General features: G+C 37.3%; 1 protein-coding gene across 1 annotated transcript in view; it reads right to left on the reverse strand.

The window, feature by feature from the left end:
- The window catches only part of LOC102510618 (solute carrier organic anion transporter family member 1B1), a 59,061-nt gene extending 50,420 nt beyond the window's left edge, over positions 1–8,641 (reverse strand). Inside the window, exons 1-2 of the mRNA XM_006184525.3 lie at positions 8,517–8,641; positions 4,053–4,201 (exon numbers count right to left, since the gene is read on the reverse strand). Coding sequence (XP_006184587.2) covers positions 4,053–4,136 — 84 coding nt within the window. The 5' untranslated portion in view covers positions 4,137–4,201; positions 8,517–8,641. The remainder of the gene's footprint in view (positions 1–4,052; positions 4,202–8,516) is intronic.
- Between the last annotated feature and the right edge of the window lie 7,680 nt (positions 8,642–16,321).

The following is a 16,321-nucleotide window of genomic DNA, read 5'->3' on the forward strand; positions in this document are numbered from 1 at the left end:
TATATTCTCAAGCATGTAAGTTTTCAAAATATTTGGCACATACAGACTAACATTGAAAGGAGTTTCGAAAGAATTACTTAAATTATATATATGTATAAAATTTATATACACACACAAAATATATATATATATATGTATATGTATATGCACATACAGACACCCACATCAGAGATCAGTGTACCTAAATACATAAAGCAAACACTGACACAACAGAAGGGAGAAATAGACAGCAATATAATACTAGTAGAAGATTTTCATATCTCATTTTAAATAGTGGCCAGAACACCCAGATAGAAGATTAATAAGGAAATGGAGAACTTGAAAAACACTATAGACCAAATTGACCTGAAAAAAATACACAAAACATTTCACCCACCAACAGCAAAATACACATTCATTTTAAGTGCACACATACCTTTGTCCAAGATAAATTGCACATTAGGTCACAAAATAAGTTTCAACAAATTTAAGAAGACTGATATCACACCAAGTATCTTTTCAGCCCACAGAATGAAGCTAGAACTCAATAGCAGAGCGAAACTGGGAAATTCACAAATACGTGAAAATTAAGCAACACACTTTTGAGCAACAGTATGTCAAAGAATTAGAAAAGGAGATTAGAAAATACCTCAAGATAAGTGAAAATGAAGTCACAACATACTAAAGCATACGGGATGTACCAAAAAGAGTATTAAGAAGGAAGTTCATAGTGATTAACTACATTTAAAACAAAACAAAACAAAAAAGAAGAGCTCAAATCAGCCACCTAACTTTATATCTCAATGACCTGTACAGTGATTTCATTCACACAATGCATAGCAAGGTGGCAACAAACTGGCTGAAGAAATAAAACTGCCAGAGTGGTCCCTTCCAGCACGTTTGGAGAAGAGCTTCAAGTTCCCAGTTGGCAGTGTGTTTAAAGAAAGTTAATTGCAGCCCAGTAATAAAGACCAGAGGAGTAATAACAATAATAGTAGCCAGCATTTATTGAGCACTTACTATATGCCAGACACTGTTCTAGTGTTTTACTTCTATTAGTGGATTTATTCCTTACCATAATTCTGTCAGCCAGATGCTATTATTTCCCTTTCACAGATGAAAAGAATTAGATACAGAGAGGGCAAATGACTTCCTCTAGGGGGAAAATATGTATTTTTACAGGTTTTGGAGATTAGGACCTGGACATCTTTGAGTGCCATTACTCTGCATACCTATGAATATGTTAAGTTACATGGCAAGGGGGAATTAAGGTTACAAATGGATTTAAGGTTGCTAATCAGATGACTTTAAAGAGATTATCCTGAATTATCCCCATAAACTCAATGTAGTCACAAGGGTCTTTAAATGTGGGAGAGGGAGACAAAAGAGTCAGTGTTAATGTGATGCAAAGGGAGAAATATACTTGACCAACCATCACTAGCTTTGAATATGGAAGAGAGTTATTACCTAAGAACTTTGGCAGTTTCTGGAAGTTGGAAAAGGAAAGGAAATGATTTGTCCCCTAGAGTCTCCAGAAGGGAATACAGCCCTGCCAGCACTTTGATTTTAGTCCATTGAGACCAATTTCAGACTTCTCAACTTCAGAACTGTAAGATTATTATAAACTTGTAATAAATTTGTGTTGTTTTACTCCATTTGCACACACATGCGCACACACATATACTTAATGTGTGCATTTGTGTGTCAGTGTTAGGTGGTGATAAATGCTATGAAAAAAGTCAATTTGGCTCAATAGTTATGGGTAGGAAATGCTGTTATTATATATGAAGTGGTCAGAAAGAGGTACTGTGTAAACAGAGATTTGAATGGGATGAAAGAACAAGATGTCTTGACTAGAACATTTCAGATGAGGAAACAGCAGGTACAAGCTTCTCCAAGTCAGAAGTGCACTTGGCGTTCTTGAGAAATAGCCAAAAGGCTAATATGGCTGGAGGAAGGTGAACCAGAGGAAAACTGTGGAATATGGATAGCGTTGTGGTTACAAATGGGGTAGTTACCCTAATTATATCTGGAAGTGAAGTGGGAATAAAGGTATAATGAGAGAACTTTTATTTTGCCCTAATATTTATGTCTTTCGACAATGATGCATTACTTTTGTGTTTTTAAAGAATTTTCATCACAACACAGTGGTACAAGAAATCTGAAATGCAGAAATGACAAGTGTCAAGATAACAGCTCTACTGTCAGGTTTATGTAATAACCTCCTTGATTCAGCTTAAAAATTGAAGGAAAGGAAATTGAAAGAATCAAAATACGTTGTTGTTATTCAAAATCATTATCTGTTTGCTCTTTTGCACATTTCTCCCTGCTAAGCCTGTGTATGCATTAGTAACAACACGTGTATTTGTGTGTGAGCACGTGCATATTTTGCTTGAAACTAAATTATTTGGTGTGAAGGTGAATTTTTAGAAGCACAGAATGAGGAAGAGGATTAAATAGCCCACTTATAAATTCATGCTTACCAGGACATCTTGAGTTACTTTAGCAATATGTAGTACAATCGAAATCATGGGATCTGGAATTAAACTGCGTGAGTTCAGACCTCAACTCCACCACTTATGAGCTTAGGGATAGAAAAGAAAGTCATTTGCCCTCTCTAAGTTTTTTGGATTTTTTTTTTTAATCTGTAAAAGGGAGATAATAGCATCTGGCTGACTGAATTGTGGTAAGGAATAAATCCACTACTTGTAAAACACTCGAATAGTGTCTGGATACAGTAAGTGCTCACTAAAAATGTTAGCTACTATTATTGTTATTGCTTCTCTGATCTTTATTACTGGGCTGCAATTCACTTTCTTTAAACACACTGCCAACTTGCTAACTCGAAGCTCTTCTCCAGATATGCTGCAAAGGGACCACTCTGGCAATTTTATTTGCTTCAGCTAGGTTGTTGTCACCTTGTACGCATGTGCAAATGAAATCACTGTAACCATCAACGTTTAAAAGCAAATTAATCCAACACACCGTAATAGCTCTAGGCAGCAGAGGTACAGCTGCATTAGCTAGTACTTTCTCCTGGTGACTGCTGTTCTGCTTAAATATTATTTAACTATTTCATCAGAACAGACTTCACCAGTAATCTCTGAAAATAAACAGATTTCATGTTCTCTGGACGAAGTTAAAACAGACCTTATATAACATGACTGCAGTTGAGTCTAATCTCTGATCTTTATTCAGCTAGATAAAACTACAACTTTAAGGAAAACACTTTAAATATTGATCAAAGGAAGGCTGACTGATTTTTTTTTCCCTCTAGTCTTCCCTAGAGGAAGTTTAAAGGCTTTGCTTTAGGCTCAAGAGTTTTCCATCTACAGCATAGATGATTTGGGGTAAACTTCTCAATTTCCTGGAGCCTTGGTTGCCTTAACACTGTGCTCAAGGAGTATTTTTTTCCCTATCTAAGAAAATCCCAATGCAGACTATATCATTTAGTGTCCCACTGTTTTGTGACAAAAGCAAGAGACAGAATTACTACTTTTACCAGCTTGCATATGGAAAAATTAAATGGCTTTCCTAAATCATCAATTAGGTCTCTGGGCTAGGTCTTTTGGTTGTTTTTATGGGCCTTTTCTCATAAGACTGTATTATTTGAGTTATTAGAATAAAAAATGCTGTTCTCTCAAAAAAATAATTTGAGTAAGTCAAGACCACAAGTGAATCACAAGGCTGATTAACTTCTCTGTTTATAAGTCAAATGTGAAAATATTTTTTTACATATTATCCATTACACAGAGACTGCTTTTATTTTAATCACATCTAAAAGTATCTTTTGATCCATCAAGAATCAGAAAAAAGATATCAAAATCTTTCCAAATTTTCGACATTAATAAACTCTTAACCATCAGAAATATCACCAAAGAAATATTTTTTTTTTCAGATTTAAAGACTGATTTAAATCAAGATATAGATCATCCTGTTACTATGTTAATATATGCTTCAGTTGAAAACTCTACTTTGAAGTAAAATGTTCTTTTAAAACACTGGCTGCCTTTTCTTTAAATAAAAATTCTCCCTTCACTTATTTCAGTTTGAAAACATGAAACTCATTCCACCTTGAATCCATCGCAGTAGAATCTAGTTTTCCTTTTTTCTGAAGGCTGTATCTCTGCCATCTTCAAATGTTGGTTTTGGTCCATCACTGAACTGCAGCGAGCATGTGAATGCTTTCAGTTGTTGTCGATGTTTGATTCGAAATGATTGCCTTTTTGGGGAGAAAAAGTATAATTTATCTCACTGTACACAATAACAGTATTCAGTTCAGAAATAAATGCTGCAGGATCAACATCGATCATCAGCAAGTCCACTAATATTCATTCAAGGTCTGCTGTGTCCTGAGCACTGGGCTAGGGAAACTTGGGACACAAAAGGAGGGGAGAAAAACCACACACACATACACAAATGCCTAGCTTTAGTGAGACTGTAATTTAGGAAGATAAATGTATGGAGAAAAACTTGAAACAACAAATAAATCAGGTAATATACAATCACACACTCTATTAGATTAGATTAATTAATATTTTATTGATTGATTAGATTAAATTAGTAATTATTTGTCAGAGATAAAATTTTATTATATTTTCTGTATATCTACATTATAAGATTTAGGGAGGCAAATGTAGGTTTCATCCATGTGTATAGTTTTGCAAAGTGCCAGACAGTGCCTTGCATGTAGTAGATAGACAAAAATGGATAGCAAAATAATAGAATGAATTGTAATGAGTGGCTTAAAAATGTTTTATAGAAGAGATACCTTTGGAACCAGGCTCAAAAAGTAGGTAGAGTTTGGATTTGTTAAAAAGAGTCTGGTGTGCTCTAAGTACCTCTCAGAGAGCCTGCTCAACCTTACCACCATTGTGATTCCACTTTATTTTAATTTTGTTCATTTATTACAAAAAGAAAATATGTGCATGTAGTTGAAAACACGAAAGATCAAAAAAGACATATGGGAAAGATTTTTCCTCTAACTCTCATTCCCCAGCATTCAGTTTCTCTTTCTGAGGATCAGTATCATTAACTTCTAAAAAATCTTATCCAGAAATATGGTAGGCATTTGTAACTAACACAAATGGCAGCATACCATTAATCCTGTTCTCTTTTTGCTCTGCTGTATATATTCAACTTCATATTAATAAATAACTTCCTCTGTTTTCTTATGGTTACAGGGTATTCCATTGTCCATTGGTATCTACCTAGTTTGATGTCTAGGTAGGACCTAATTTAGATTAGTTTGCATCTGGTTATTTCATATTAGAAAATTTTCTTAAGAAGTCTGTTTATTGATGTGTGATCATTTCTGTAGGATAAATTCCTACAAGTGAAGTTTTGGAGTCAAATGTACAAGGAATTACAATTTTGAATGTTAAGTCCCTATTTTAAAGACTAGTAAAGTGAATCAGCTTGCTCCTTAGATTCGCTCTTTTTTTTAATGGAATAGTGGGTTCTTCACTGAGGTTGAGAAAATGTATTCTTAATCATTCATATGTGCAGAATACATATTTATGTACCCAGAATATCCATGTTTATACAGAAACACAAATAAGCATAGATGTATGACTATTAATAAGGCACTAATTATACAATGCAGTTAATATATGTTATATATACAGCTGGTTCTCATTATTTGCAGTAGTTGTGTTCTCCAAAGTCCCTGCAAACACAGAGGCAGCAGACACTAAACACTGCTGCTAGGGGAAATACGGAGTCCGTTCCTGTGTATCTGAGGTCACAACATTTTTGTCAACCATTCAATACATAACCTGGTTTTATGTCTGTTTCTGTGTTAAGACCCCTTATTTAATTTATATTATTGACCTAGTGTCATTGAATTTGTGGCTAGTCACACTCTGCAGCTCACGCCTGAGGGAAGCTTATGTAACTCATGTATTTTTTTTCCATCAGGCACATAACAGCTTTCTTAAACTTAGGAACGCTGCGCAGCATTTCAGCGCTTCGCTAGAGAGTCGTCTGAACAGCAAAATCACCAACAAAAAGCACAAAACTGAAAAAAAAAAAAAAAAGCATTAAGTAGACTGTGAAAAGGGCAGTTGTTTATGAGAGCTGAAGCAAGTAAGCATGGTCCTCCCTTGTCCGACTTCAGAACATTCGTGTGAGACAACTCAAATTTTTTGCCACTCTGGGCAGGTATATGAATGACCATGAAAAAGCAGCAGTATTGATCTGGGGGTTACAGATCGATTTTAGTGAGTAGGAAAATTCACAAATACCAAATCCACAAATAATGAGGATCAACTGGGTATTTTATTTATTCCTCTCTTCAACAAGGATTTATGGAGACTCTGTTATAAATCTGTTAAGTCCATAAGTAGGCATAATGCATATTTAATGGTTAATGTAGAATTGTAGAAATGATCACTACCTGAACACATTATCCCTTGTGTATATATGAGCAGATGTGTCTTACATATGAATGCAGAAACCCACACCAATGTACATCTAAGTGAATCCCACTTATCTACTTCAAGTATGTGCTCCATACATACACCTGTGCCTGTTCAGTTACTGAATGAAGTGGAGTGAGGAGAGAATCAGTAATCTGGTGGTCCCAAAGTCACTGGCAGCCTTTTGGTAAATCGTATGTCATTTTTTTCACTTGAGTATCTCCTTATCTTTCTTCAGGACTTAAATGTTAGGAAATCCTTTTTCACCACTCAATTGCAGAATTGCAAATCTGAATGATCTTAAAGGTGGATAGTCACCCTTTAGCTTTAGTTTCGTGTTTGTCTGGTTGGTTGGGTTGGCTACTGAAAAAGTATTCCCGAATGCTGTTATCTCATCACTCCTATCCTCGTTTATTGCAATTGATTAAATGATTAACCTGTCTCCCATCCTTGTCCCCTTCCTATGTGTATCATATTCATCCTCAGACTCTTTCAGGGGTCCCTTGTACCACACAAAATAAAATCCACATTTCGTATTTGACATTCTTCCCAAAATAACCCAGTCCTTGTTTCTGCTCTTACTTCCCAGTATGCCTGTAAGCGCTTCCCACTACGTGGGACCATTGTCCCAGAAGAAAGGTCTCTGCCTATCTGTATGTTTCTTCTTAACCTATAATGTTCTTCCTCGTCTCTTGTTTGTAATTTTGCCCCCAATCACCCCTCTTAGATTTTTTTCCCATTACTCCCAGTTGAAATAACATTTCCAGCACCCCTGCTCCACTGGAGAATATCCCTTGTAACATAGTCATTATTTTTCCCTGTATTTCCACTGTTTTCCCAGACAGACTACTATCCCACACCTCTCTCCTCCATAATGGGAAAAAATATCCAGGAAAAAAAGTTGGAAATGTAGGTACTTTTACCTCATTTCCAAGAAAGATTAAATTGTAACAAATCACTACAAAGAAGTTAAAAAGTTAGAATGTCACCTTAGGGTTGACGCTAAACACCACACTTTCCACATTGCCATGGCATGTTAAGCCTGACTTGAAGATATTTTAACATTATTTTTCCTCGACATTTTTTTTCTCAGAGCTCTAACCAACTAACATGTAAATGAATTTTGGGAACACAGTATGTTTATAAGACATAAACTACAATATTTTATAGGACAGGCATTCAGACATAGCATCGCAACTCTTCCCTGAATAGAACATCCTGTTTCTGCCTTTTGATTGAGGGGTGGCGTAGAGGGCAGATCTCACCAGCTTCTGCTTATCTGTGCAAGCGTTTACTATCTGAGTGAGCACAGAAAAGCAGGGCAAGCCGAGTGACCCGGTTCCTACCATGTACCTGTGGTACTGAGGAGGGAAAAAGTCTACTAACTTCTTAGACTTTTTCTGGGTCTGTAAATGATGTAAGAGGTTTTTTTTATTTATATATTTTTTATTGAGGTATAATCAGTTTTAATTAAATAAAAATAATAATTAAAAGGGTAGCCACCTTCCTGAATTGGGGAAGGGAACTAATATTTATTGGGTTCTTAGTTTATGCCCGGAACTCTGCTAAGAATTTTTTTCTCATATAATCAGAGATAAAATTATCTAGAAAACCTCTTTCTTTTCTCTCACCTCGAGTAGAACTTGAGTTGAAGCAAGGAAAATAGAGTCAGGTAAGTGGCTCCGAGACACATCCCATTTCTTCATGTTTGCTGACTAACTCTTCACCCCACATTACCCAGTTATGATAGAATCAAAGAAATAGGGAGTAAGTCTACCAATTCTATACAGTGAGTGAAAAGAATTGCCTTGTAGCATATTTTGAGAAGGTAACCAGAAGTACATTTTTTCCAGACCGAAGTTGCACTTGTCCAGAAAGTAACAGGAAGGACCTGGATTTCAAACTTTATTTTTAAATTATAAATATCTGGTTTTCTGTATTTTATTTTCAAAAGTTCATGAACCGGAGGCTCTGCTACCTCTAGAAGTGTGTAGAAGACACAAAGCATAAAATACATGACATTTATCATGTCTATCAAAACAGTTTTTTTCCTTGAAATTTTTTGTAGTTTCTCACATAGAAGAAACACTGAAATTCAAGAATCTCAGAGGTCCTTACCTGGACTTTGGATCCTACAGGAACAGCAATAGGTCCATCCCTTTATCTGTTGTTGGAGTCTCTTGTTAAATAGTTGGTTGGCTATATTTTTTTTTACAGTCCAATGATGATTAACTACCTTGTTAGGTCATTGTCCAAGGTAAATAGAAGAAAGTTAACCACTTATTCTAAGAATCTTCTCTGCATTCCTATATTTTGTTATGTTAATTATGTTAATCATTTCTCAGAATGTGTAAATTATTTGTATGTAGAAGTTCAAAAATTAAGCTTTATTTCTGAAAATAATTTATATTTGCTTACTCAAGTTGGTTGCATAAGATATTTTTCTCTAAAAATACAAATACAACAGATTATCCAAAGTATTTAAAACTTTTCCACATAGAAAAGATTTCCAGACAATTTTCAAAACTGGTCTACAGGTTACTTTAGCTTTCAAAAGATAAAATATACTCTTTTGCTTGATGCTTGGGTGCAGTTCTAATATGATGTGTCTAGATCCTGGATGTCCCATATGGAACAGTAAAGTGCCAATTCATTACAAGATAAGTCTTCTAAGACAAAGTTTTTAATGATAACAAAGGTCAAGGCTACTTTGCACGGGAGATTTCTTATATCAAAGTCTGCAGAAAGAGAGGTCCCATAATTTCCTTCTATTAACTGTGTTTTTAGAGGAGGGGAGGGCTTGACCCAATTGAAAGTTTTTTTGAAGAGGGATGACATTTTGTGCACTCGTTCGTTCATTCACAAGATTCCCTAGAATACATCTACATCCCAGACACTGGGCTCTGTTCTGGAGATGTACTAATGCAAGTAAGATTCAGACACTTCTGACATGAATGAATGGCATATGTTATATGCGTTATATAGTGAATGTCATGTATTATATTTACATGTAATATGCAAAGTATTCTACAGAGAGCACTATACATATTTGTATACATATATATGGCTATTATAGAGAGAGAGCAATGGGAATGAATATATGTACTTACATAAATAGCAATCTGAGGATGCAAATTTGAAAACATTTTTACCTCTTATCACTTCTGCAGGGCCGTTGTTGCTACAGCTGCAACAGTATTTATTTAAGTTCTGAATCTCAGTTATTTGATAGATTAGTTCTATCCTGGTTTATTCTTGGAACTGTTGGAATCCCGGGAAGAACCAGAGCATGGAGAGGAAAGGTTAGGAAGTCTAGTTCCTCAATGAAAGGGAACTGAGAAATGTAGTTCTGGGGCAGGGAAGATCAGGGTCCAGGCTCCCAAATACCCCTCTGCTCAGTCAGAATCTGTAGTTGTCTGGGCCCTGCACCCAGGGGATTCTGATTCAGTTGACCCAAGATTATACTTTTTTAAAATAAGCACTTCGGTAAATTTTTATGTAACACCAGATTTTGAGAACTCCAGTGGCAGAGCTGGAGAACATTTCCAGGTGACTTCGGTACTTCCTTTCCATTTGGAGTCGGCATACAGCTTTGGTGTTCCTGTGCTAATGATTTTCTCTTCAAATTTCTATGCCACGCAAGGCGCATCACCTTGTTTTGAGACAACTATAGAGAAGGATGGTAAAACAGTACAGATTAACTAGAGTGTTTCTAACTCCTAAACTAAAGCTATCTTGTGAAATTCCAGAGGGTTTCCTGAGGTCAAAGAGCCTTTGCCCTTTATTTTTTCTGCGACTGTTTAAGTCCTGAGACTGTTGTTCTTGTGTGACTTGCGGAGGAACAAAAGTAGGGGAAAGACATTGCAACAGTTCTTTCACGATCAATATTTTGCTGACATCCATGGGTCGATAGAATTGTAAAAATTGCTAAAAAGTTGCTAAAAACAACCTTATTGGCATTTACTTCCACTGTTCTGATGATGTCTCTCTTTGAAATCTGATAGACCTTGATGTCAGTTTGTCTCTGCTCCTTGGTAGCAATACGAACTTAAGCAGGTGATCTAAACTTTCTGAGCATTAATATCCATTTCTGTAAAACAGGAAGGCAATACTTGGGGTAAGGATTAAAGAATGTAAAGTGCTCTACACAGTACCTGAAAAATGATAGATTCAATACCTAATACCTAATAAGATTCATTATATGACATTAGTGTATTATAAATATTTAAAGCAATTAATTCATATTATAGGAGTAGAAATAAAATCTCTAAGACATGTACCCAGCAGTTTCTAGTTCCAGAGTGCTCAGATGGGTGCCACAGGCATTCTGGAAGAGGGAGCCTTCAGGTTCAAAGCCAACCTGCAGATGCGTCCCAACACACCTCCCTTGACAGTGGTCTAGAGACAGCTCCAGGAGGCTGTATACTCCTACGAAGAACCCCACGCCTTCCTCCCCACCGACACTGAAGCTCTGGCGCCATCATGTTGAAGCTTACCATGGCCATCATCTCTCTTGTGTTAGTCACCACCACAGGAAGGTCGGGATTCTCTGATCACTCTCATCAGCTCCTGTCTAATCCCCAAGTGGCTCTGCCCACCCCTGTATCTGCCCCTCATTTCCTTTCCCTCCCCCAATCCTGAACCGAGATCCTTCTCTTGAGATTTTTGGAACTCATGGTTAATCACAAGTGGAATTCCCTTTACCTTTAGCCTCTTCCCTGAAACTTCTCTGCTTCACCTTCTTGCTCTAACTTAAACCTGGCCGTTCCCTGAAGACACTGCTTCTCCTGCTGCTGTGATCAGTGAGGGCAGTGTTACTCTCCACGTCGCTCCATGCCAGATGCGCTAGTTTCCAATTTTCCTTCCTTTGCTGCTTCCACGTTCTCTTCTCTGAGACTCTGTCTCTTCTGCTTCTTGGAATCATCCATCAGTCCTTGAGTCACTCCCACTTCTTGGTTCAAACCCAATCTCTCAAAGTACTCCTGCTGTCATAATTATTGATGATTTCAACAACCATGAAGAGAATCCTTCTCACTCTCTGACTTCTTAGTTTTTCAATCTTCTCTTCTCCAGTGGTCTTGCTTCTTCCTGACCAATGGCCTTATCGTAGACTTTGTCACACCGAAACTGCGACCTCTCCATCATATCACTTGCAAGGATTAAATTTTCACTATCTTGCCAGTTCATGGGCTGTAATACTGTGGACACAGCAATGCTTCCACCAACCAGGATCTATCTGACCATCAGTTGATTCTACCAGAGATGTCACTGTTCCTTATTTCATGCTTTCATTTCCCTCCATATCTAGGTTCAATTTAATGGTCCCATAACCTTTCTTCCATACAGCTTCAAGTCATTTGTGACCCTTTGCATCATTTGAATTGCTTGACAAAACTACAGCCTGGATTGAATCCATTCATCCATGCTGCTGAATGAGGTTGAAGAAAAATGCTCAACCCTATTGACTTTAAATTTATGATCATGAAACCCAAATGGGCCTTTCTTTTGTTCAGGTGTCATGTTGCATTTTCCCAGTCCAAGTCATCTTGATTTTTGAGTAACTTATTTTTTGCCTTCATTTCACTCCTCAAAACTCTTGACACATCCTTTCCCACCTCCACCTTCAGCTGATGACCATTTCACTGACAAAAATGAAGAACAAAACTTCCAAAAGCTCCTTTCACCACATCTGTCTGCCAATAGCATCAGTACCACATACTCTGCCTTGATGAACTGTCTGTATAGCTAAGGCCAAACTCCACTTGTGTGTGCACCAGATTACTTCCTCTTGTGTTCCCAAGGATAGCAGTTTTTCCTTTCTAAAGACATGTTCCCATCACCATATAAACACGCCATCACTTTCCCATCTTCAAAAATCCTTTTTTGGTCCCATTCCCCTTCCAGGTATTACTCTATTTCTGTGCTATTTTCACACTTAAAATTTTTTCATAAAAGGCTTATCTATAATGATTGTTTTCCATTCCTTCCCTCACATTCTCCCTTGAACACACTTCAGTCAAGTTCCCCCCTGCCCCAACTCTTCACTCAAACTACTCTTGCTTAAGTCATAAGTTACCTAAATGCCGCATGTGATGGCATCCTCATCTGACTTGACCTATTAGCAGCATTGTCCAGAGCTAATTATTCCCTCCTGAAAATACTTTCCAGGACACCATCTTTTGTGAGTTTCCTCTTAACTCACTGGCTACTCTATCTTAAGCTCATTTACTAAATCCTTTATATACTTTGACCTCTTAATTAAAGTGTCTCAGGATTTAACTGTTATATTTTGATCATCTCTTTTTTTTCTCATGTCTTAATACTATCTATATGTTGTTAATTCCCAAATTTTTACCTCTGACCAGGACTTCACTCCTGAGCCCTAGATTTTTCCACTACCTGCCCACCATCCCCCTTTACAGGTGTCAGAGGCACCTCATCCTTAATATTTTCCAAGCTCTTCTCATCATCCTCCCTTCCCAGACCTCCTCCCGGAATATTCTCCATCTCAGTAAGCTGTAATTCTATTTTTCTAGTTGCACACACTCACAAAATGTTGGAATAATTCTTGACTCCTCCATTATACAATTATCAGGCTTTACTTTAACATATATCCCGAATCTGACTGCTTTTCACCACCACCCCAGTTATTACTCTGGTCTTGAGTTGTTGCAGCACCCTTCAAATTGTATCTCAAGTTATCTCCTTTACACGCACCACCCCTACAACCTTACCCCCCTACATAAACTTTAACACAACAGCCAGAATCATCGTGTTAAAACAGGTCATGTCATGACATTGCTCTGCTAAAATCCTCCAATGGTTTCCTACATCACTCAGCATAAAGTCCAAAGGATGGCCTCAAGGCCCTATAAGACAGAGACCCTGTACTCAGAATCTTTGGACTGGCTGTTGTTTCTGTCTACAATGTCCTTCTCCAGATATCTGCATAACTCACTCAATCAGCATCTTTTAGTTCTCACCCTAATGATACTCTCCCAGTGAGGTCTTCTCTGAAAATTATTTTAAATATTACCCACTCTGACCTCTTACTACTTTATTTTTATCTCATCATTCATCATGCTATGAATTTTAGTCATGTTATTTTGTTTATTGTCTGCCTTTCTCTGCCTTAGCACTGATACATTTACGTTACAGTGTAAACTCTGAAAGAGCAAGGATAGTTCTTTGTCTATTTTATTTTCTGCTGTATCCCCAGTGCCTAGAATAGTGTCTGGTACCCTATTCTATATACTAGCACTGGACAGTTAGAAATTGAAATTAAAATATTGCAATTAATAGTAGTATAAAAATATGAAATGCTTAACACTTTTGACAGAAGTTGTGAAGGAACTGTACACTTAAAACTACAAACTGTGCTGAGAGAAATGAAAGAAGCCAAACAAGAGAAACATACCATGGGTTTTCTTTGTTGTCATTGATATGTCTGCTCAAATCTTTTGCCCAGTTCTTACTGGAATTGTGCTCCTACTACTGAACTGTAAGGGTTCTTGGTAGATGTCTTCTAACAAAGGATAAATGTTTGCAAAGATTTTCAAGAGCAAAAGTTTAAAATCTTGATAGTGTCTAATTTGTTTCTTTCTTTACATTTTGTGCTTTTTTATGTTCTAAGTGAAAAATCTTTGCCAAAATCAAGGTCAATTAAAATTTTCTCATTTTTCTCCAGAGGTTTTGTATTTTTAGCTATTACACTGAGGTCTATACTCCATTTTGAATTAACTTTGGTTTAAGGTGTGAGGCCAGGGTCAAGGTCTCACTTAAATTATTCCTAAGGCTTTTACCTTTAACCTAACTCTTTCCAAGGACTGAAATACCAAATCATTAAGCTGTCAAGAAACAAAAAAGATAGGAAGTGCTCTATTAATTCTGTTTTCATACATGATTTCCCTTTTTCTCCTCCTCCCTTTTCTTTCCCTTTCATTTCCTGCTATCCCTCAGGATCAAGGATCAAGCACAATGTCAGATTTTATACTCACTCAGTAAGTGGTAGTTATTACAATAGGCATTTTCTAATCATAAACAGTACTGTAATGAACATCTTCTAGTTTTTGAACACATCTATGATTATTTCTATAGCATACTATCCTAGCACCAAAATTACTGATTCAAAGAGTGTAAGCTTTTAAAAACTCACTTTTCAAATTGGTTTCCAGAAAGGGTCTATCAACAACAGTTCCTCCATATATATTGCACCTCTCAGTTTATAGCCATCGGTCATATCTTTTTTTCCATTTTGGACAGTTAGTTGCAAAATGGAAACTCACTGTTGTTTCATTTTGCATTTACTTGATTAGAGACAGTATTTATGCTAATTCCATAGGACCTTATGATAAAGCCCTCTAATATATTTCATATGATACAGATATTATTTCCCTCATCCCTTTCTGGTATCTTTGGCTCAAACTCAGGATAATATTTTTTCATCCTCAAAAGGCAAAAATGTGTATCCTGTTGAATAGCACCAGTATAGCATTTCGTTCTCTGTAATAGAAATCCTAATTAGCCCTATTTTCTAATATATTCTTAACACTATGGACCACCAAGTAAACATTCTTTCTCTGGAAATTCTAACTTTCCTGGAGAATTCTCAAGTTGTTTGCTCTCACGTGATTGAACAAAGACCAGTCACAATCCCCAACATTGTGTTTGGAGCAACAGAATTCTCCTTTCTCAACTACTGCTAGTCAAATGTCCCCTGAAATTCCAGCCATGACCTTACTTCCTTGAATCATCTTATCCATTTTCCTTGGGCCTCTCTTAGTGTGCTGTGTCCTATGGACGTCTCCATGGCTTCAGATGTCCTCTTAGATCCCTTGGCTATCCGTAGCTGCCTAACAATTTTCGTAACATAACACACTGGCTCGTCGAATCAATCACTCCAGAAGCTGGGACTAGAGACAGCTGGTAGGTTCTGGAGTCAAGAAGTCCTTGGTAGACAGGAGCTGACATTATGGCTACGAATCAGAAACAGATACAAAGATCCAAGTGGAAATTACCTGTGTTGTACTGATGGTTGTGAAATTCTCCAGCCAGTAGGTGGAAGCAGACCCCTATCTGTAAAGAGGGAAACTAAACAGTTCATGTATCTGAGTCGTCATTTAGCACTTTGCGGTGAAAGCAGCTTTCATCCTCCAGGAATCAGCTCTTTCTTGGCCTATATTTATGCAGTCGCTAATCCCTATTCAGAGGAGATTAGGAGCCTTCGCAAGTTTAACCCATGCCTGGGATACTGCAATATTTTTCCATGCCACTTCAGGTTAGGAGAAGTAAACATAACTAAAGAGTGAAACATCATCTAAGTAGGTTTTTAATGCTATTAACTCAGTCATGTTACATGGGAAATGAATTCTGTTCTTGTTCCATCCTCCCGGAAAGACTGTGTTACTCGGCTTAGGGTCAGGAAGGCAGGGCTGGACTAGGAAGGGCAAATCCACAGAGAAGGAAGTAAGTGGGAGGGCAGGCGTGATTTAGTAACGACGTCGTGACCGCCGAGCGCCATGAGAGCAGGGGGATGTCTACAGTGTTTGCTTCAAGGGCTAACACAGTTCCAGATTCCTGCTAGATACCTGTTAAATATTTGTTAATAAAATGGTGAATGGTCACTATTTAACCCATTAACGTTTGAATGTTGTCTCTTCTCAGGATCTGGTATCTCAGCAGTGTCCCCTGTAAAATGCATGTAATGTATAAAAGGAAGTTGAAGGGCAGTGGAAAATGATGATGTGGGAGGCTGAATAATGGCCCTGAAAGATATCTGCATCCTAATCCCTGCAACCTGTGAATGTTAACTTAATGGCAAAAGGGGCTTTACAAATGCAATTAGGTTGAGGATCTTAACACACGCAGAGTAGCCTGAGTAATCTGGATGGGCCCTAAATTGTCATTTAAGAGGCAGGTTTGAC

The sequence above is a fragment of the Camelus ferus genome, chromosome 34, assembly GCF_009834535.1.
Source record: "Camelus ferus isolate YT-003-E chromosome 34, BCGSAC_Cfer_1.0, whole genome shotgun sequence".
Classification (NCBI taxonomy): Eukaryota; Metazoa; Chordata; class Mammalia; order Artiodactyla; family Camelidae; genus Camelus; species Camelus ferus.